General features: G+C 39.1%; 3 protein-coding genes across 4 annotated transcripts in view; all 3 read right to left on the reverse strand.

The window, feature by feature from the left end:
- Window positions 1-630: 630 nt before the first annotated feature.
- zgc:92907 (ALG13 UDP-N-acetylglucosaminyltransferase subunit) lies at window positions 631-3,733 on the reverse strand. Its single transcript, XM_026329631.1, has 4 exons — window positions 3,611-3,733; window positions 2,381-2,543; window positions 1,548-1,686; window positions 631-1,461 (listed from the first exon to the last, which is right to left on the reverse strand). The coding sequence occupies exons 1-4, from the start codon at window positions 3,689-3,691 to the stop codon at window positions 1,350-1,352; spliced, it is 495 nt and encodes a 164-aa protein (XP_026185416.1). The 5' UTR covers window positions 3,692-3,733; the 3' UTR covers window positions 631-1,349.
- Window positions 3,734-6,002: 2,269 nt separating this feature from the next.
- rap2c (RAP2C, member of RAS oncogene family) lies at window positions 6,003-10,740 on the reverse strand. Its single transcript, XM_026330626.1, has 3 exons — window positions 9,827-10,740; window positions 8,108-8,393; window positions 6,003-7,293 (listed from the first exon to the last, which is right to left on the reverse strand). The coding sequence occupies exons 1-2, from the start codon at window positions 10,097-10,099 to the stop codon at window positions 8,115-8,117; spliced, it is 552 nt and encodes a 183-aa protein (XP_026186411.1). The 5' UTR covers window positions 10,100-10,740; the 3' UTR covers window positions 6,003-7,293; window positions 8,108-8,114.
- Window positions 10,741-11,728: 988 nt separating this feature from the next.
- The window catches only part of mbnl3 (muscleblind-like splicing regulator 3), a 30,527-nt gene continuing 19,268 nt past the window's right edge, over window positions 11,729-22,987 (reverse strand). The window contains exons 7-8 of one of the 2 annotated variants that reach the window (XM_026330149.1): window positions 18,826-18,920; window positions 11,729-17,648 (exon numbers count right to left, since the gene is read on the reverse strand). In XM_026330149.1, coding sequence (XP_026185934.1) covers window positions 17,631-17,648; window positions 18,826-18,920 — 113 coding nt within the window. In that variant the 3' untranslated portion in view covers window positions 11,729-17,630. Of the gene's footprint in view, window positions 17,652-18,825; window positions 18,921-22,987 lie in introns of both variants that reach the window. The other variant, XM_026330150.1, reaches the window with a different exon arrangement.

The following is a 22,987-nucleotide window of genomic DNA, read 5'->3' on the forward strand; positions in this document are numbered from 1 at the left end:
CTCATACACTGATCACTGTAGCAGATGGTGGCACCTCTTGTTCGAGTTAAGAAAACACATCTTCACTCCTGCTGTTCTGCAGGAGACTCATGGACAGATCAAGGTAGCCCCAAACCACTAAGAGGAAATTTAAGCAACATGTTATTTTTAAGTCCTCTATTTAGAATTGAATCAGTGTAAAAATATTAGTATGTCAACAGCAATAACTCACTCTGTGTACACCCAGGCTGCTGTACACCCAGGTAATATGTTATTATCCACACATTATAAAATAGAATTTCTCTTTAGGAGAAGTGATCATTGAAAGTACTTTACATTAATAAGCACTAAAATCTCCTCAAAATGCAGGTACAGACATGATGGTGTTTTATAAACATTTATATATGACTTGTAAGTGCTAAACAGAGGAGCAGCTTTCACTTGAAATATGCGCAACAGCATCTGTTAAGACACTGAAGCTTTCTGAAACTGGGTCAAGATGCATCAGTGGGTGTACACTCCTTTATGTGCAGGGAGGACAAATGATAATCAACCCACAAGGTCACAGTTTTAAACATTATCTCACCCTTGTGGCAAGAACTGGTACAACTTGTCTCAATGTACTGCAGTGCCACGGCAAATCACCACCAGTTACACCAAAACTGCTTTTTTAATCTGCCTTTAAAATTGAAAGGACGTCACATAAACGTGCTTCCAGAAAGCCAGGATGCAGTGTTATTCTGATTATATTATCTTCAGAGAAATATACAGTATGATCTTTATTTACAGACATTACATTTTTATGTCATTTTGTTTTCCTCAATTAAATACAGACACACAAAGAAATGAGAATTAGACAAATGCAAAAATCACAGACGGACTTTGTAGCTGTGCAGCTTTGGTCTGAGACAACATCTCAGTGCATGTGTTAAGCCTTCACTAATCTATGTCACACAAATACAGAGATTATAAATAATCACACACATGTCACTTACATCTTCATAAAACAGATGCCATAAGTTGTTTTAAATTTAGGGCTTGGCCGTAGAAATACATTTTCCATGTTGTCTCTCTAGATTTACAAACCAGCTGTTGAGATGAAGGCTTTAAGTACAGACCCTGACAAGTGCATTTATTATTTAAAGATTTTTAAAATCTAAGTGACACAACAAATTAGAAAACATCTATCGACAGCACAGTGACTTATATTGCACTCTGTTTAAGAATGAAAATCACTGAGAAACATATATTATTTTATATAAAAATAGAAAATAAAAAGGTTCAACTGTGTCATGTCCTGCCTGTAACAATTTTCCACAAGATACTATTCTGAATATCATTAACCTTCAGTTTGACAGAAAACAGGCAAATCACCGAACACCGAGGGCTTTGTCGAGAAAATATGCAAAATTCTCTGGCTGTCCAGGCAAGAAGGGCTGCAGAACAGAGAGATCCATGCTCTTCAGTGTTTGTGTCAGTGTGCTGAAAGAGTTACCAAGTGGAAAGGTTTGTTACTTGTTTCCTCAAATAACCTTAAGTGTATAAAAGTGTGTGACAAAAACACGTACCTGCATGTGCAGTACAACAAGTGGGAGTCCATGTGCAGCTGTGCAGCCAGCTCCAGCTGGTGGTTGTCCATCAGCTTGTCATTTACAACCACCAGCAGCGGTTTGCCTGCACCGAGCACCTCCAAACAACTTCCTGCCCCTGAAAAGAAGATGATCAGAATCACAACCAGAAGTATTTTGAAAACTACTGGTTTATATTTATTTTAATATAATGCAAGTATTTTTTTAAAACAAGTATTTTGGTTAGGTGGATTTGTAGCACTCTGACATTGTTAGTTCATGCTCTGAAGAGGACACTATAGAATCCTGTGTGATTTAAGCAGATTTTAATTTTTTTATTTTTACTCCCGAGTTAGAGTTCCCAATTGTTATGTTTCTATTAGTGCTGCCACTTCATTGTGAATATGTTATTATAGGAAATGTGATTTCATGTAAAATGTATGTAAATATTTCACCCTGGAGAAGTTTCTTTGTGGAAAGGATATTACTGACATATTATAAGGGAAGCTTGTTGAAAGTCAAAGTGACCCATACTCAGAATTTGAGGGTGCACACACACAGAGCGGTAGGCGGCCAGCGCTGCGGCACCCAGGGAGCAGTTGGGGGTCCGGTGCCTTGCTCAAGGGCACTGGCTATTCACTGTGAGCCAGAGACAATTCCTGCCGGACCTGAGACTCGAACCTGCAATTTTCAGGTTACAAATCCGACTCCCTATCCACTGCTATGTGAGCAATACATAGATTTTATCAATAGTATGTACCACTAAAAAAAACACTATATTGTGTTGAGAGAACAAATTTTCCAGAGATTAAGGTTCTTCATATCTCACTCACCTGCATGGCTGATGACGAGGTCAGCCTGCTTGATGTCCTCTGCTATAGAGTCTTTGAACCGAAAAGCCTCCAGTCTGATATGTGGACAGCTGTCAGCAGCTGGAAGAAGAGCTCCTCTTCCAACCTGAAGAACCAAACGCTCATATCCACGAGTCTTTAAAGCCTGTTTGTAGAAAAAACACAAGTTAGTATAAAACTCATCTCGAGTTCTTACTTTGAATCCATCAACTTGTTTCATAGAGGAGCACTATTTGGATAATTTTCAAAGAAAAAAAATCCAGAAAACTGCCTTAAACCAAAATTTAAAACTACAGTAAAGACAAGTTTTCCCACTAACCATGAGAAAGAGCATGTGTGAGTCACCTATGTCAACTATCTAAGATCATTTCCTAAGAGCTACAGTCAAATCCTGACAGCATCACAGCTCTGGTTTCACACCACCACATTTCTTAGTGACGCCCCAGTTTCATCCAAGTATAGAATCTAACTGTACATATCATAATGTAGCACTGTTGCCTCACAGCAAGAAGGTTCTTGGTCTGAAACCCAGCAAAGGCTTCTGTATGGAGTTTGCATGTTCTCCCTGTGCTTGCTTGGGTTTCTGGTTTCCTCCCACAGTCCAAAAACATATATGTCAGGTTGATTGGTGACTCTAAAATTGCCCATAGGAGTGAGTGTGAGTGTGTGAGGTTATTTGTCTCTATGTGGCCCTGTGATGGACTGGTGACCTGTCCAGGGATAGGCTCCAGCAGATCCCTGGGACCCTAAATAGGAATAAGTAGATGTAGTATAGATGATGGATGGGTGGGTGGATGTCATAATGTTGTTGCAGCCTCTTTAACAAACAGTTTTCAAGACAGTGAAAGTAGCATTAAGGTTGGGAATGTAATAACATAATAATACATGTGGTTTCTTTTTAAACATTTTGGGCTTGATTTTAAAATAAAGATGTGTAATAATGCTGCATACAGCAGAAAACCAATACATAATGTGTGTCAGCGGATTTCTATCAAACTGTGACAACCAGCTTTTAGACGCCATTCAACAGGTTTTGACTGGGAAACGTGGGGGACGAGTTCAAAATCTGTTTCATCATTAAATGGACTGAATATTAGTTAAATCGGCTTAGATGTCTCCAGAACAATGCTAAGTGTTTTCAAATGGGTCTTCTGAGGGGTTTCAAACATGCACATAACACATGACGCCTACCTTAGCGCTAACTTCACTCACCTGCACGGACTCGGAACACGTGATGCTGTGGATCAGCTCGTCAAAGCTCGTAGTGCCCACAGTTACAAACACCGTCTTCATGTCTGCTCCGGCAAATCCGCATTTCCGCCTTGTTGTCCAGTGTTAAACTCTCCTCTCAGAGTTCACCCTCCCCCTGCAGCTACACGACTCACAGCTGCGGCCCATTTAAACATCGCCTGCCCCCTACAGGTCAGGAGGTCCAACTGTTTCATCCGTAACGAGGCTGCATGGTGGAAGAATCCACTTCATTTGAAAATATTTAAAAATCTAATTTAATTTAAAACAAAATTGTAGATGATGATTAGCTTCTACCTATCTATCCTGTCAATTTGTTCCACTTCACTTTTAGTCTTGGCAAACTACGATTAAGCTGCTCTGTGTAGTCTGGTACAGTAAGGTAGTTAAACTTCACCTGCAGCAGTACAAATATTTCTACTAAAAGTCTTATAATGTCATATATAGACTTTATCAGCCACTGGGACACTTTATCGCATAATGAGGACTTTTATTTTGATAATATTTTGAAAGTACTTTTATCCTTGAAGGCAGGATTTTTACATAGTTGCACATGAAGGAATAATAAGAACTTAGAGTATGTATGTATATACCATTCTAGTTAAGTGTGGTGGCCATCAAACCTAGGTCATACAGTGATTCATGGGAAAGAAACAATATTAATTCTGAGACTGTACATATATTTGCATTCATTCTTAAAGACTTTCTCTAATCTTATGAAATACTGGATCATTTACAGGAACTAAAATTAAATCGAGCTAGAAGTTTAAAGGGAAGAAATCTCTGGTGCAACTTGAAACTTCGCAAACATCAGCGACACACTGATTTTTGTGAGAAGTAACAACCCACAAAGTTTGGGAGCTACTGGTTTATTATAGTTGTACTGTTATCCCAGGTTTTAAAAGGGAGCTAATAACACAATGGTCCTGTAATTGAATTACTGGGAGTGAGCACCTGGAAAAAACTGCTAACATACCAGTGCCCTGCAGTGTTTTTAGTTTCTAATGTCTGCGCCTGCTGTACTTCTCTCTTGTGGAGTAAAACAGTCAGCAGTAACTAGGACAAGTCATTCAAAGGGAGTGCTTTTTTGTGGTGCCCACCCCCCCAGCCAGCAGGTGCTGCCAGTTCAGTTAAAGACCCACAGGCTCAGAGAGCAGGACAGCTCCACCTGAAAACCGCAGAGAGAGAAGAGCTAGTTCTGCTCTCCGTGGGATGTGAAAATGACAGCAGCACCATGTGTGACAAAAGCAAGGAAAAAAAAACACTTGCAAAGCAGACACCAGCTCGACCGCACTCTGCAAGGCTGAAAACACACACACACAGCAACAAGGAAGTGGAAAGTTTAGCCTGTTTCTGTGAGTTGGTATTTTTAGATAACATAGCTTCAGTTTAAAATTATACTTTAATAATTAACAGCTGACAAATGATTTTACACAACCGTCAAAAACAGCCACAAAAAGGATGTTTTTTTTGTCAAGACATTTTCCTAGGTCACTAAACAAAACAAGTCACTATACTTGTTTCTCTGGTCCTTACTGACACCTGTGAACTGATCAAAATACACAGTGACAATGCAAATATTTTAAAACTGAATATTATCCAGAATGGATCTCTTTAGCAAGTATGGACAGGGCAAAACAATTACAACTACCAGTAACTTTTAATGTGCATGTGTCCATGTGCACTTCTTACTCTTGCTCTTTTTCCATAAACAGTTCAGCAAAGTGTTGCACTCCAGGGGAGCAAAACTACATTAAAATCTCATGTTGAGCTTGTTTTGTTTTTTTTTCTTTTAAGATAACTGTCCACAAAAAAGAACCCAAAAATGATCTGGCTATTTTTGATCCCCATGGTGCTGTGTACTTTCCAGACATGTTCAGTTCAGAAGACCATTTATGATGCACTGAAGTTGCATAGTCATAGTTACAACAATAAAAAACAGAGTACCAAGCTTAGGAACAAAAATCCCTTATTGTCGTATACTGACAGCAGTTGGAGGAAACAAATCATCTGTCCTGCTCCCTAAGACCTGCTTTTAGTCACCCACCATCACTTTCTCCCTGTTTGGACTTTATTACTCTTTATACAGCATCACCCACTGACTTATGCTCATGCAAGTGCAGTGTCCACATAACTGAAGCATAACTCTGGTCATGATAAATGTTAGCTATTTAATCAAATGATAACATTTAAAGGAAGAGGGGGGAAATATGGTTCAAAAGAGTGAAAATCCATCACAGCTGCTAGTTCTTTCATTTCTGATGCAGAAACTACAAACTATCAGGTGGAGATCAGCAGGAGGAAAACACTAGGATTGCTCACTTAAAATAGTGTATCAATCAAAGACGATATTGTAACTGTTTCGAATGCCAGCATGTTTATTATGAAATGATGACAACTGTTTATCTTTGAGAAAAAAAAAGAAACATGAGACCAGGGTGCAAGAGACAAGATTTAAGGCTCTGTTAAATTCAAATAAACAAATATACCATAAATCCTGAAAAGTCACAAAAAGCAATAACTAGTGTAAAAGTAAAAGTTTAAAACCAGCTACCCATGTCATTAGTTTTTAATAAATAGTTTACTATAAGAAAAAGCAAAATAGTTAAATCCGATTAACTGTGCCAGAACTTTTATCAAACCACATTGTAGCGGGAGTTATCTGATGACAACAAATCACTTTCTCTTTGATAAAGCAACACACAGCATGTAATCAAACACAAATACACAATGTGAGCTGTCTTTGGTCGCTCCAAAATCCTTTCCCCGAAAGAGACTCCTCGAGAAAAACGAAAATGGAAGACCTGCGTCCACATGATTCATGCCTTGTAAAGAGTGACACAATTTAGGCTAAAAACAGTAAAATGGCTCTTCTGTATCACTTCAAGTTGATTAAGCACAACATTTTCAATTTTGAGCATGCATGTTTTAAAATGAGTTTAGCTGCTACAAGCTACTGTTAAAAAAAAAAACAAAAAAAACAAAAACAAAACAAAACAAAACAAAACCGTAAATTCTTGGAATACAGGGCACCAGAGTGGACAGGTGGATAAAGTGACCGTTTAATCCAAAAAGTCGTACAGCCTGTCAAAGTTTCCTGGAGTTACAAAAGTCACAGTACATCCTGCTGTAGCTTATGAAACATTTAAGACAAAACTCATCAAAGTATGCAAGCTCAAAAGTCAAAATGTTTCAATATAATGAAATACTTTGTGAAATTCCAAACTTGAGACATAATACAAGTTATAATAAAGTATATAATAGTGACTACAGCAGCTTTAAAAGAAGCTGCAATCTCACAAACACTCTTGCGTATTATTTCAGAGATAATTCTGACTAAAAGGAAAAAAATAAAATAAAAAATCTAAATGACTGAAATTCACAGATGGTCATTCTTCCAAGTCAGTTTGTCTGACTCCATCCTGGGTCATTGCAAAGGCCGTTGAGGTTGCAGCAGAAACATCTTCTAAAAGTTATGATATCAAAAATAAGACTGACGTCTTTCCTGTCAGATGCTCTGTGTCAGACACAAACCACCACATACAGAAACTCTACCAGCTGCGGTAAGTTTTTTTTGTCAGTAAGGTCAAAGTCAGGTTGTCCCAGGTTCATCAAAATTCTTGTGCTGATCCAGACAAATGATTCATCTATGAAAAAAAGAGAAAAATCCCAAACAGATTATAAACAGGGTTTAAGCTTTAAAAAGGCTAAGGTTGGCAACAGTGTGCATCTGTGTCAGTGGTGGTTAACAGGCAGCATCTCTCACAGAATCTAAAGTGCACTTCCTGTTTTGGAACATAATTTCTTCTTCAGGATGTTACATTTTCCTCTTTCCTCTATGGCTCAGCTCACAGCACTGTCTGCTTTGTTAATCTCTGCTCCTCAGGGTCTTTTTCCTCTCTGGCCCTGAGTTGCTGAGACAGTTGTGTTCTTCATGCCACATACTTTCTGTGATCTTATGATAACAAGCTAAACCAACGGTTTGCGCAAAGCAGCAACGCCCACTCGTCTTTCTCACTTCCAACCAAATCGCTCCTCTCCCTCACACCGCACTGAAACGCCACATCAATGTGTCACATTTCTCCTCAGCTTGTGAACCATTTTTACACAAACACTGCAGGGACATTTTATCACATTTTGTAAAATTAGTGAGTGGCCAAATGTGCTGTGCTTGTGCGCTCCTCAGTGCAGTCTGGATATGGAACCTCACTAAAGAGCAGGGGTGGGCAATTCATGTTCCTCAAGGGCCACTGCTCTGCTTGCTTTCCAAATATCCCTTCCCTCCCTATTGCGGATTGTCTGGATCAGGTGTGTTCAGCCAGTCAGAAGCTGGAAGATACCATCTCTGATAAAGGTGGAGTGGGGAAAGAAAGTGAACAGGAAAACAAGCAGGGCAGTGGCCCTAAAGAAACATGTGTAACACATTCTCGCTAGAGACAATGGAAATGTCAGTGCTCGTACCTCTTCTTCACTGTACCACACAGGCTGTGCAGCACTGCTCCTGCTTCTCAGGCAGCGTGGAATAATTCATCTGTCGGACAATCTCTGCGAACAGCTCGTCCACCATGGTCTTGCTCTTGGCTGAAGTTTCAATAAAAGGGCAGCCCCACTCTTGAGCCAGAGCTCGGCCATCTGATCCGGCAACCTCACGCTCAGACTCCAAGTCGACTTTGTTTCCAACCAGGATCAATGGCACTTTCTCGAAGCGCTTCACTCGCACTATTTGGTCTCGCATTGGTCTGATGTCCTGAAAGATGAAGAGAGAGGAGCATGAGAGTGTTGTAAAAACCACCAGTCTACCTGTAAGGGACAAAATTAGTCTGCTACTAGTTCTGTCCCAGTTTCATACTCCAGACTATTTCTGATATTATGTTGAATGATGGGAGAAAATAACAGTAATGTTTCCCTTTTCTTCCAAAGGGACGAAGACTAAAAAGCAGACATACAGCTGAAAAAAAAAAAAAAATCTCTATGAAAAACAGCCTATGCACACTTATAAATAAATACATACAATCTTTTTGTAAAGTGACATCAGAAAGTGTTCAGACCACTTTATCTTTTCCACACTTTATTGCCTTGCAGATTTAATTTTAAAATAGATAAAATTACAGTTTCCCACAACACCCAATAATACATAATTACAAAGTGAAAAGACATGTTTACAAATGTCTTAGATTTCAGTATTCAGACTCTGTGCTACATCAATCCAAGTTGTGGTCACTCTTCACGCTTCAGTCCTTTGCTGGTCTAATAAGATAAATGTGCAATTCTTTAGGAGGAATTTCAAGTACTATGTCTGGTGAAGACCAGGTACTGCTCATTACCTGAGTCAGACTATCGAGGTGATTCACAGCAGAAGGGGAAGGATGATGCAGCCAAACAGAGTTCTTGAAGACAACCTGACACTGAGGCAACAGTTCACCTTTCAGCACGACAATACTAAACATTAAATTTTAGGCTTTGACTTTAACTCATTTTTTAAAACTTCAAAAACATGTTTTCATTTTGTCATTATAAATTATTGAGTGTAGACTGACACAAAAAGTGGTTGTAACAGCATATATCATAATACATCCCTTCTGTGACAGCTCTCTATTTGGAGTTTGGGGTTTATTTAAGAGGTCCTCTAAATAAAGACTGTTACAGTTGTTTTATTATAAGATAATCTGCTAATTATTTTATTAGTTACCTGTATTTATGAAACTTTTTCCCATGAAATTTCAGAAAATGGCTTGGTATGTTCTACAACAACTAAAGTAAAATATTCAAATGTCCTTGCTGTATTTCACATAGTGGAGGACCCAAATATATTCAAATGACTGTCATAAAACAAAGTCCTTATGATTGAGAAGCTAAAAACAGCAAATATTTGACAGCTGCCTCAAAATGACAGATTGCTTATTAAAATTGCTGCGGGTGAATTTCCTTTCCATCGACTTTAGAGTTATCCTAAAATTTAGAGCTGAAATGATCAGTTTCAGTTGAATCACTCAGTCAACGGCAGACAAATATCCAATCACTGATCAGTGCCTTTGATCAGTAAACCTGGGATCCATTTGGACAGCGCAGGCTGTGATTAGCAGCTTGGATAGTATGACTCACACCCCGACAGACTCCTAACGCCCCGAGCTGTTTCCCCGTGTGCGTGTTTTGCGGTGTGGGTAGACCTGCACCAAGTACCTGGAAGGACTGCTGGTTGACCAGGCTGTAGACCAGGATGAACCCCTGTCCGTTCTTTATGTAGAGGTCCCTCATGGAAGCAAACTGTTCGGTCCCAGCCGTGTCCAGGATCTCCAGCACGGAAGGTGACGAGTCCACCTCGATCTCCTTTCGGTAAAAGTCTTCGATAGTGGGGTCGTATTTCTCGATGAAGGTGCCGGTGACAAACTGAACGGTCAGCGCGGACTTGCCGACGCCGCCGCTGCCGAGCACGACAACTTTGTACTCCTTCATGGCCGAGGCAGGCTAACGTAGCAGCTAACGGCTTAGCTCCACCGCTATACCCGGTCCCCAAACATTTATCAGGCCCGCGGAAGAGCTAAGGAGCGAACGGACAAATGCTAGGCGACGTTAAATAGCCCCTGTTCATGCACACAAACCCAGGTCTACGCTCATACTTGTGTTTTTGTGGGTTAGCCAGGAAAAGTTGGTGTCCGTTACCTCCGGTGTTAGCTAGCGGTAAAGCTAGCTCGCTCCAGGCTAAATTCCCGCTCTCCCATGCTCGAGCCTCAAGCTGTCACACCCGCCCTGCTGGGCCACAAGTACCGGAGAACCTGCTGTGCAGTGACGGTCATGCACATTACACTGCCCCTGCGAGCACCGGGCCAATTCCGACACACACACCGCCCCACCGGGGTCGCAAAACGCAGGGTCTGTCTGTCCGTCCCTCTGGGCCTGGTTCTGGTTCCGGTCCGACACCTCGACAGCCAAGCGAATTAGCGACGGACAAACTGCAGGGTTAGTGTTACAATCCGAGAATCCATTGGCGGAAATTTGTATGTTTGAGTCCGTCCTGGGCAGGTCTGCAAACAGAAAGAAAAGCTTTTTCCACCACCCTATTTCCTGAAGCTAACGATCTCGTTTCCGCTAACGAGAACTAGACATCCGGTGGGATTATTTTCAGAATAAAATCCTCTAGGTTTTTTTCAAACTCTAATTCAACTGTATTGAAAGGTTTGGGCACTCATTGACAAATTAAATATTTTGTTGAACTAAATGCAGCCCAGTTATTATTATTATTATACTGCAATTGTTGCATGTATCAGGAATGGACAAGAAGAGGAGTACAGAGGCCTTCAGTGACTGCAGTCACAAAAACTGCCTCCTACTGAACATCTCTAAAACCAAGAGATGGGAGGGATTTTCTAAGGTCTAAGCCGCTTCTTTATCCAGTCAACATCTGTGATGTGGACACTGAAGTGGTGCCAGCCTAAAAATATCTCGGCGTGCACCTGGACAATAAGTTGGACTGGTCACTGAACACATTTGTACAATATGAAAAAGGGCAGAGACAAGTTTTCTTCCTAAGGTGATTTAGGTCCTTAGATATCTGCAGGAAGATGCTGCACATGTTTTAATCTGGTGGAAAAAGCTGGTTCAGTAACTGGAATGAGTCTAGGCTTCCTGGAGGCTGTGGTGAAGAAATGCACACAGAAAAGAGTAAAGGCAACCTGGAATACACTGATGATCCCCTTCGCAACATCCTGACGGGCCAGAGAATCAGCTGCAGTGGACGAGTCACCTCACTGAGCTGCAGGACTGAACGAAACAGGAGATCCTTCATCTTCACTGTGATTAGGCTCTACAACACTGGAGCCAATGGCAGATAATAACTGAATACTTACTCTAACTACTGACTTACTTAACTACAACCCTGATTACTTGAGTTTAAAGTAATGGTGGATACCAATCTTAGCTTGGCTCCTACGCTGGCAAGGGATAACTGCATTTTATAATAATGGAAAACAACAACAACCACTGAACACTTCAATGAATTTGACCCCAGCACCTCTGTTGAAGCACACCATATTACTCTGATATTATTAAATGTAAGGAAATGAATATTAGCCCACGACAAGACAATGACAATTATATGCTTTATTAAAGGTCAAACATAAATTGCAGAACTTATCATAGGCACAGTAACTTACTTTTAATAGCAATACAATGCAAAATAAATTGGCATGTAGCACAGCAGCACATACAAGCACCACAAGCAGAAAACAGAAACAATGGGTGACTAAGAAACAGAAGTCACTTTCAAGTCTGTCCTAGAGTGTCAGAGAGAGTTTTTCATATGGCTTAGTCCTGAACAGTCTTTGGCCCTCATCACTTTCCACAGCTTGGCATTGAGTCTGTGACTGTACCCAGTTTAATAACTCACCAACACAGGATTTTAAATAAAGGGTTAGGTTTTATACACACAGAATACATGTGCTATTTTATGTAAATTTAAATATAGAATGTAAAGGGAAATGACATCTTGCACAATAAAGGCACAATTACAACTCAAACAGCTTTAAAATAATTGTAGCAGTAAATTAATGTCAAAACAAAATCACAGTCTTATTCACTTATTGGTGACTGGAATCCCAAAGAGCAGTAATGATGGGAGCTGGTGAGTCACAGTAGAGAAGCTTTGGTGAGTTTTGGGTACAAGTCAGTACAGAGAGCCATCTCTGTGCACAGACACTTTAAAGTCAATATTCAACAGTCAGAGGGCTGTGAACCGATTAACTGGGATGACTCAGTCAATCCACCACTAGGACAAGTGCCATGGCAACAAAATCGCTGGCTTTAAGAGCATCACATGTCCAAATCTGCAGGAACAGGGCTGTGTAAGGATGTTGCTGCTGCTGCTGCAAGAGTCATGTTGGAAAACCAAGTTGTTTGTAATTTTGAGTTAATCCTGAGGAGAATTCAGATTTTTTTGTTGTTTTGAATAATGACAACAAAATGACAGAAATTAAAGTGAATTTGAAACCCTGTGGACACATCTCACATCTCTGCCTCTCTATAGTCTGATTTGTCTCTCTGCTTATTTCCTGGTTGTTTTTCAGCCAAAGGTGGTTTATTTTGGTGCATTATGGGGAAGGGGAATGCCTCCTTCATTGGTAGATTCAAGATGAGCAATAAAGAATAAAGTTATTACTGGTCTATTACATATTTTACAGCCTGTATACCTTCTACTCCACCTCTCATGTTTGATGTCAGGGTCTGATATGAGTGAACCAAAAACATCCTATTAAATGAATAGGAAAAAAGCTTTTTAAAGCAAACTACTGATATTTTACAGCTAGGCAATGTCATGCTTTTCAAAGAACAGAGCTCCAGCAAACAATCTAACAAAAGGACAGATCCTTCAAAGTAATATTTTGATACTCAAAATGAAAGACATATTATTAACAATACATTGATGTGGCTTTTAACTCTTTTATCTATATTTATTCAAAATAAATTTTGAGTATTTTGACATAATTATGTACATAAGTGCAAACAAGGTGAACATCACACATTCGTATACACCTCAGTAAAGATCGACATCACCCAGCACAGCTGGGCAGGAAGAGGCTTCTGGACCACTTTCTCGACCAAAACTGAAACAGAACTCACTAATGAAAGCTCACACCTCCATACTGTGAAAACGGAGCGAGAGCCGTCCAGTCTGCAAGCAGGAGGTGAGCTACGAGGATTGTTGACTAGTTTCATTTTACAGAAAAAGGTGAAGATTTTTCAAGTCCAAAAGCCTCTTTACCTCCCTGATAGATAGGTGTTTGCTTTAAAAGCCAAAGTCCATTCTTATTTTTTCAAAATCACCATGAATAAGACAAAAAAAAAAAAAAAAAATTAAGATCAAATAAACAAAACAAAATAAACACCTGATCTCCCCTAAGGACCTTTGGATATTACAAGGACTTAAGTTTTCCATACAAAATATTTAATTACGTTGCAGTAACAAGACAAAGTATTTAGACATTCCCTTTTTGAATAAGTTAATGTTATTTCAATTAATGTGATAAAATTCACAATTAGGATAATAGAAAGGTAGCCATGTTGTCATTTTGTTGCCATAGCAAGAGCAACTATTACCATTAACAATGACTCCATCATTGTATACAAATGATTTTAATATTATATCTCTTTTCTTGTTGGTCTAGACAAACTATTAACTATGTATAAATGAGTTGTTTTTCTTTCCATGCTGTGTTTTTAATGTTACATTAAAAAAAAAGCTTAACTTACCATTAATACATGTCATTTTCATAAACAGTTATCACATCTTTATACAGTGATCGAGAAATAAGGCCCTTAGTTTGTGCCCCAGGAAACTGAAGTATGTTCTGGACTGAATTAACTGTCTACATGCTAAAAGTTCTGGTCACTGAACACAATGATCAGAGCATTTTGCATATTCCAGACTTATGATTCATGGCTGTATGGGAAAACTACATTAAGGCCTAAAGGAAATCAAGTACAAGAGAATGAGAAAGGGAAAGAGGTATAAAGTAATTTTTCTCAAGCCACACTGCCATTCCCCTAACCAACACACTCTTGTGCATTAAAACACATGTATAAATATACTTAAATGTTCATGTGCCCTCAAGAGGCACAATTTATTTATCAAGTATTGTTTGTTTCCAGCTAGTAAAGGCATAATCATGTGGAGGGGGCCAAGACAGGGAGGCTGGAGGAAGGGGTTTTCTTGGCTGGACAAAGCTAAGCTCTCAGCAATTCCATCGAGCATGGGTGGGACACTTTAAATCCTTCGGAGAGATGAGAGAATTTCGCTGCTGAACACTCAAAAACCGAGAAAAATGAGATGTATGTTCCTGCAGCAAAAATGATGTTTCTTTACACTCCACTAAGCATAAATCAGTCTATGTACTTATCTGCCATGTATGTTAAAAATAAATGACAGTTTAAATAAATGTGTCATCATTTTGAGAAATCCGCTTATTCAGTTTTTTTTTTTGAGGGACTAGGTGAGAATGTGTATCAGCATCGTGTCTATATGGTAAAAATGAATCTTGAACCAGGAGACAGTTAGTTTAGATTAATATAAAGACTGGGGTTGAGGTTAATAGGTGACTTGTGATCTGCCCAGCTTTAGAGGTCATTTTAATTAGGCGCCCCAGGCTAACTCTTCCCAGTGAATTCAGTTTTTATGCTAATCTTACTGGCTTGATGTTTAACACACAAACATGACTGCAGCACTCAGCTGTTCCTTTAAAGGACACATTTAATTAAACCAGTTCAGTGTGAAGTGGTGGGTTCCAGCTGTCACCAACTAAACACAAAATGCAGTGTTAAAGGGTGGAAAGCCAGTGAGGGATTACTCCCTCCCCACTGCTATTGTAACTTTTATTGGATAGTTTGTTTACATTAAGTTTGTTTGCAGCCTCAAGAGTGTGAGTTAGTAGAAATGAGGACTGCCGCACAGTAGAGAAAGATCTAATCCACACCAAGTGAAAAAAAGGGTAACATGACAATTTTCTCATTTTGTCCAATGATTATACCATCGTTGATTTTGTCATTTTGGGCACTTCAGGTACTTTTGATGGTTGGGGTACAAAAACTGACAAGAAGTGGTACAGTAATGTACCTGTATGTGGTGTACCTTAGTACTTCAGAAAGTACAATTCTCATCTACCGTTTCTGAGCGTGAAAGATATTTCTAAAAGTTGTCACATCACCCACTAAGATTAAATATAAATCTATATAACAATACACATACTTTAACACAGTATCAGCAGTGACCTCAGAAATAGCCTATATATAGTGTTTCATTACATTTCAACATGCCTGTCTTTCACAAGGGCATGTGTAGAGTTTTTGCATTAGATACATTCACGACACAATTACATTATTTAAAATGAATAATGTTTAGTGGGAAATGTAATATCTGCAGCATTTACAACCAACCAAATATGTGTTTTAGTTGTCTCAATACACTTGAGGATGCACACGATTCACTGACTTACTTCTTTACATTAACAATAAGACAGCACAGCTGTCTCAGAGAAAAAAATAGTACAGATGTGATTTCCTATTATATTAATGTACCAAATAAAAATCTATGTTTGAGCACTGGTCTATTCGTGAAGTGTATTGACACTGGTGGTTTGAGGAGACTTGAAAGAGGCACGTTTGAATTTGGATAAAAGTGATTTCAGCCCACTTTCCAATGCCATTTCCTTCAATTTTACACACTTAGAGAACAAATCCTCCCAATCATTTAAAAAATCAAAAATCCAACCAATTGGTTTTCTTTTTTTTTTTTTGTAACTACCAAACATCAAACAATTGATTTATTCTTTCATTTCCTAACTTTACCAAAACAGTTCTGGTCATAACAACTGTGGCTGCAGTTGATGACTTTTGACAAAAAGCACACATCAGTAGAAAAGACGACACATTTTAAAGTTAGACAGGACATTTTCAAGTTCTGAGCGTTCTCCCTGAAGAGCCATGAAACATAAACATTTTTCACCACTTATCCAATCCAAAAGCCACATGAAAGGACAAAATTACACAAACAAACTGCCTTTTCAAAATGCAGGAATTATTCAGATATTGCGTTAAATGGGACAGCTCCACGACTATACCAGTGTGTGACCACACAGAGGCAAATCCAGCTTCCATCTCTGACATCAAGTGTAAAGGTGCCAATTATAAAAGTCTGTGATGTTGCACCTGACTCTCACAGCCAGCTTGTATATTGTCATTCCTTTACAATCGGTTTCTCGTGGGACAGACATCATGACTCAAAAGATACTTCATAGCTCAAATTCAACAGTTTTAATAACTTGAGTTGTCTGATCTATTACTGTCAAAGTTATACAAATTCAGGGCTTCAGATGGAGAATAACACACCTCCTTTAAGGCTGTTTGTTAAATTACATTTCTAAAAATCTCCCCGTTCACCACCTGTAGTGCAAAATTAATTGTTTCCTAATTTTTTGTCACTCTGTCAATTTGGATTTTTTTAATGTTGTTTCTTTGCTGCTATTACTCAGTGGGTACCCAAAACTGAATATGAAAGCAGAGGACAAGAACTGATTGAAATCAATCACGCATGTATGAAACGATAAAAAGTGATGATCACTGTAAGTACTGGCTTCCTACAACAGGAACTATAGGCTAATGCACAGTATTTCTGTAACAACAGGTATTGCCTTTAATTGTGAATAACATCTTTCAGTGTTTGCTGTTTAGTGTTTTGAATTATTTTAGGAAATTAAGTCCCCTTTGCAGCTGAGCTGAAAAATCAAAGGCACAAACGAACAACAACTTACTGACATTAAATCAGGCAAATGAGACCATAAGAACAAACTGAATGTTATATGTGGTACAACACGGACGTTACATTTGAAGCCGTCTTAAAAAGTAAACATCGCATGATATGAAACACTCTTTCATTTTGACAACACGCAGCGGTTGGAGACCAGCAGCTGGTCCGTTTGCTGTTCAAATGGTTTGAATTTCTACAAGGAGCTTTTCAGAGTTTCTGAATTTGGAACAGTCAAGTGTGTTGGGTCACCTCATGTGATGGCACCAACCCATTAATTAGTCCTCAATGTATGTGTATGTGTGTTTTTGTGCACATCTACTGCACGTTTTAAGGTGTGGGCATGTATGGCTGTAAGAACAAGGGAGCTCTATTGCTCAGCCTGATCAAGTCAGTATGCATCAGGATGGCTGCTGTAAAGCAGCAGTAATATGTCCAGGCTTGTATTGCATGAACTTTCTTACCTTCATAATATCATCACATTTCCAGTCAGTCAGTGTGCACTGTAGGTGAGGCACATGTTTGCTGCATTCAGAAAGATGACCGCCCTGGTAGTGTGCAGGCTTCAGGGACTTTAACTGGGATTTCGAGAAAGGCTTACTGAGTTTAGTGCCACTGGAGCCGCCACCAGCAGTTTGGGGATGGGACAGAAATGGGTTTCCATGGGGACGCACTGGAGCTCCACTGGATCAGACGTCAGAAGCTCCGAGGGGTCTACTGGAAGAGAGAGAGGGCGGGGAGAGAGGCGGAGCAGTGAAGCTGGAGATTATTCATTAAGATAAGGTTAGTGTACAAAGTAGTTATAATGTAAAACCCACATTTTCCACATTTGAACAAGTCACGACAACACTGTTTTAAACAGATGTCCAAAATAAGTGGTCAGGTTGGCACAGACGTTGGCTTCATGAATATAGGTACAGAATAAGTGTTTTCATAAATGTGAGAATGAAGCACCCAACATTTTTCCACAAGATCTCATTTATTACGCTTAGAAACCACTCAGACTTTAATCAGACAAAAAAAAAAAAAAAAAAAAAAAGACTTGTTCTAGTAGATACCTTAGTAGACACCTTAAAAACCCCTGAACGATGTCTTTTTTGATCCAGTGCCTGTCTGGTTATATGCAGTGAATGAGTGTAAGTGAGTAATTTAACAATATATACTTTAATTATTATTATATTTTAATAATTGTAATGATAAATGTTTACACGGTCGGTTTTAAAAGTAAGCAATATTTTATTCTAGTGAAGAATACAAGGTATGGATACCATACTAATATTAAAAGTGCAGTTCACCTAATTAAAAAAAAAATCACAATCACTCTCTTTTGGGTTAATGAGAAAAAAGCTGTATCTGGTCAAGCGGGTTCTGTCATATCAAACAAAGCTACAGGATTCAAAATATACACATATCTGAATTATGAAACTACCTCATCAAAAATACTGCAATAAATTAAATATTGCATTTTTTTCTGAATATAATGAAATGTTTCCCAGTCTTTGAGACAGAAGGCTGATTAACATGCATGTACAGGGAAATTCGCTGAAACAAAGAGTGTAAATATAGTTCGCTATCACAGCGGGATTGTTATAGTTTACACAGAGCAGTAATGAAGACTGAGACAGACTGTGGCCCATGATATGGATCAACAACAAACTAAGACATTCAGATGAAAACAGTTCCCTATTTTAAGATTTCTCTGATAATAAATTCTGTGTTCTTTGGCGCACATCACAGACTACAGGCTAAACATGAAGGCAAATGAAAAATGATCATGATACATTTGACACCACAGGCAGGTGATTCTTTGACCTGATGAAAAAAAAAACATGAACATGACTCAGGACCTACAGAGCTAAAAATAAAGGAGAAATGAAATGAAAGAGCAAACCTGATTCGAGGCAGCAGATTCAGCGAAAGGAACATTGGTGACTGGGGTCGAGGCCGACGAAACAGTGGAGGTGGTGGCACCGTGCATCATGGGAACTTTTATTCAGGCGAGTCAGACGAAAGACACAGGACGAGGATATGGGCGGGAAGGAGGGGGAACAGGAATGATATGGTTACCATGGCAAAATGTGTAGGATCCAAAGTCATGGCACAAGTCAAGTGATATTGCCCGGATGAATTTGAACAAATATCAAGACACATGCAAACAAAATAAGAGATAAAGAAAATTGCATAATTAATTAGCCAACCAGTTACAAAATCAACAAACAAGGCAAAACACAGCCATACAATGTAATCAGACTGGATCTGATAATTGTATTCAATGGACGGAGTGTGTGTATGGAGAGAGCAAATGATCCACAAGAGAAAGAAAATGCTTTCAGTGATGTCACAGCTGTACTGTGACAGCAGTTTATTGCTTCTTAGTTGTGGAAGTTGATCACAGTATTTGTTGAAGATGAAATGTAACTTTTTAACTCATAATTTTGTTGCTGGGTCATATTTAAGGTAAATACTTTGATTTCACCTTGGATTTGAGGGGTGCTCAGAAGTTTGCATTCTGCAATCTCACCACTAGATGCCACTAAATTTTTCACATTTTACACATTGCACCTTTAACTCCATATACCTTGTTTATGTGACATTAGGCGTGTGGATCAAGTGTGGCTGAGGTGATGTGTATCTTGGCTTCTTTTTAGACATGAGACACACTGTTGCCTTCTAAATGCACATTTAAGTGCTCAAGTGTGTGTACTGGGATAGACACTGTACATTTTTAACACCCCTGTACAGTTTTGATCCACCCACATGGGTGTGTTCTCTTATGTTACCTAATTGGTCCTCTTCTCTGGAGTGAGTGGGTGCTTTCACTGTGCTTAATGGACATCTCACTCACTTCTACCTTTATTGTAATACTGGACACAATACATTTCCTTTATCAGTGGACACATTATTCCCAAACCTAGTTTACAACAATGTACACCCAACTATTGACCTAATCAACCAGAGAGACTTTTATTTTGTAAAATGTGTGTATTTACTAGGTAGTGGAGTCTAAATTATGAATTTATTTGCATTATGGAAAATGTAGGCTCTACCACTATCTACTATTTCTAGAGCTAGACCCATATATTGAACTAAAAACCAGGATATTGTAACCTCTGACGCTGCAATTTTCAGTTTGCATTTGAATGTATCTCTGGTGAGTCCCCCCCCCCCAACATCATGGTGCAATGCAGAGTCACAGGAGGCCTAAAACCTTTAAACAATCAAATCAACAAATCAAACAAACAATCAAACAAAAATCAAAACACTCCACTACAATTGCAGAAGTTGTAGATTCTTCACCAGCAGCACAACGTACCCTAGAAACTTACTTCAATTTGATTTATAACTGCAACAAACACATTAAGTTTCTGCCTTTAACATTTAAAGTAAAAACAATATTATTCCCAATAAGGTAGATCTACATTACTGTTACTATATCAGCATGCAGCAGGAGTACAATGTGGTATGGATGGAAATGCATATCAAAAAGTTGTCAAACACTCACATACAGATACACACTCTTCTGATAACACATCTTCAGGGAACTGTTTACACCTACCATCTTCAAAATTCATGACTGCAATTAAGATCATCAGGCTGACTTTATCTTTGTTATGTGCATGTGCATTTTGCAGAGGCAGACACCTGATTCTGACAGTTAGTTATATATATATACAGTGGGTACGGAAAGTATTCAGACCCCTTTAAATTTTTCACTCTTTGTGTCATTGCAGCCATTTGCCAAAATCAAAAAAGTTCATTTTATTTCTCATTAATGTACACTCAGCACCCCATCTTGACAGAAAAAAACAGAAATGTAGAAATTTTTGCAAATTTATTAAAAAAAGAAAAACTGAAATATCACATGGTCATAAGTATTCAGACCCTGTGCTCAGTATTGAGTAGACGCACCCTTTTGAGCTGAGTACAGCCATGAGTCTTCTTGGGAATGATGCAACAAGTTTTTCACACCTGGATTTGGGGATCCTCTGCCATTCTTCCTTGCAGATCCTCTCCAGTTCTGTCAGGTTGGATGGTGAACGTTGGTGGACAGCCATTTTCAGGTCTCTCCAGAGATGCCCAATTGGGTTTAGGTCAGGGCTCTGGCTGGGCCAGTCAAGAACGGTCACAGAGTTGTTCTGAAGCCACTCCTTTGTTATTTTAGCTGTGTGCTTAGGGTCATTGTTCTGTTGAAAGGTGAACCTTCGGCCCAGTCTGAGGTCCTGAGCACTCTTGGAAGAGGTTTTCTTCCAGGATATCTCTGTACTTGGCCGCATTCATCTTTCCTTCAATTACAACCAGTCGTCCTGTCCCTGCAGTTGAAAAACACCCCCACAACATGATGCTCCCACCACCATGTTTCACTGTAGGGATTGTATTGGGCAGGTGATGAGCAGTGCCTGGTTTTCTCCACACATACCGCTTAGAATTAACACCAAAAAGTTCAATCTTGGTCTCATCAGACCAGAAAATTTTATTTCTCATAGTCTGGGAGTCCTTCATGTGTCTTTTGGCAAACTCTATGTGGGATTTCATGTGTCTTGCACTGAGGAGAGGCTTCCGTCGGGCCACTCTGCCATAAAGCCCCGACTGGTGGAGGGCTGCAGTGATAGTTGACTCTGTGGAACTTTCTCCCATCTCCCTACTGCATCTCTGGAGCTCAGCCACAGTGATCTTTGGGTTCTTCTTTACCTCTCTCACCAAGGCTCTTCTCCCACGATTGCTCAGTTTGGCTGGAGGGCCAGGTCTAGGAAGAGTTCTGGTCGTCCCAAACTTTTTCCATTTGAGGATTATGGAGGCCACTGTGCTCTTAGGAACCTTGAGTGCTGCAGAAATTCTTTTGTAACCTTGGCCAGATCTGTGCCTTGCCACAATTCTGTCTCTGAGCTCCTTGGGCAGTTCCTTCGACCTCATGATTCTCATTTGCTCTGACATGCACTGTGAGCTGTAAGGTCTTATATAGACAGGTGTGTGCCTTTCCTAATCAAGTCCAATCAGTTTAATTAAACACAGCTGGACTCCAATGAAGGAGCAGAACCATCTCAAGGAGGATCAGAAGAAATGGACAGCATGTGAGTTAAATATGAGTGTCACTGCAAAGGGTCTGAATACTTATGACCATGTGATATTTCAGTTTTTCTTTTTTAATAAATTTGCAAAAATTTCTACATTTCTGTTTTTTTCTGTCAAGATGGGGTGCTGAGTGTACATTAATGAGAAATAAAATGAACTTTTTTGATTTTGGGAAACGGCTGCAATGACACAAAGGGTGAAAAATTTAAAGGGGTCTGAATACTTTCCGTACCCACTGTATACTAAACAAACACCGGCTATTCTTCACTGTAATGCATTACTTGTCACAAGAAAGTGCCAATAACTACTATACTGATGGAGAAGTAATATGATCTGTAGTTGGCTAATACATACTAACCAGTACATTCAAGATATCCTTCAATTAATCATAAGCAAAGTATTACATATGGCTGAAAACAGACCTATGAAAAGTGAGTGGAAAAAAAGGCCCATAGTATATTCAGACAATCCAGGGAGACATTTTTAATATGCAAATGTGGATATTCAAATTACAATTAACAATATATAAAAGCAGAGAATCTATCTGCCATTGGTGGTTAATAGATGAGTTCAGCTATTAATTGTTTTTAATTTGATTAATTCTCTACAAAGTACATCAGTTAATTGTTAATTACTTTTTGAAGTGCTAATTTCAGTCACTAAAATGTGATTAAACAATTTGATATCGACCTGTTTATCAAATCTTACCATACCAGTCAAATCAAGTGTGTCCTGATGTGAGGAAACAACCAAAAGTCTGCATTAATGTAAAAATCAGTAATCAGTAATCAGTAATCAGTAAAAGTCACAAAATCAAATCATGTCTTGGGACCTTTAATATGCTAAGAATAGCTGGTGCTGTCCTTTCTCTCTCTGTTTACACTCCCATTGGCTACTTTCTTTTGCTTCCTGCTACTTTCAACCAAAACATATGCACCCACCAATGCATGCAAAAACATTTCCACATAATGGCACTCTGATAT

This window comes from Mastacembelus armatus, chromosome 10 (genome assembly GCF_900324485.2).
Source record: "Mastacembelus armatus chromosome 10, fMasArm1.2, whole genome shotgun sequence".
Lineage (NCBI taxonomy): Eukaryota > Metazoa > Chordata > Actinopteri > Synbranchiformes > Mastacembelidae > Mastacembelus > Mastacembelus armatus.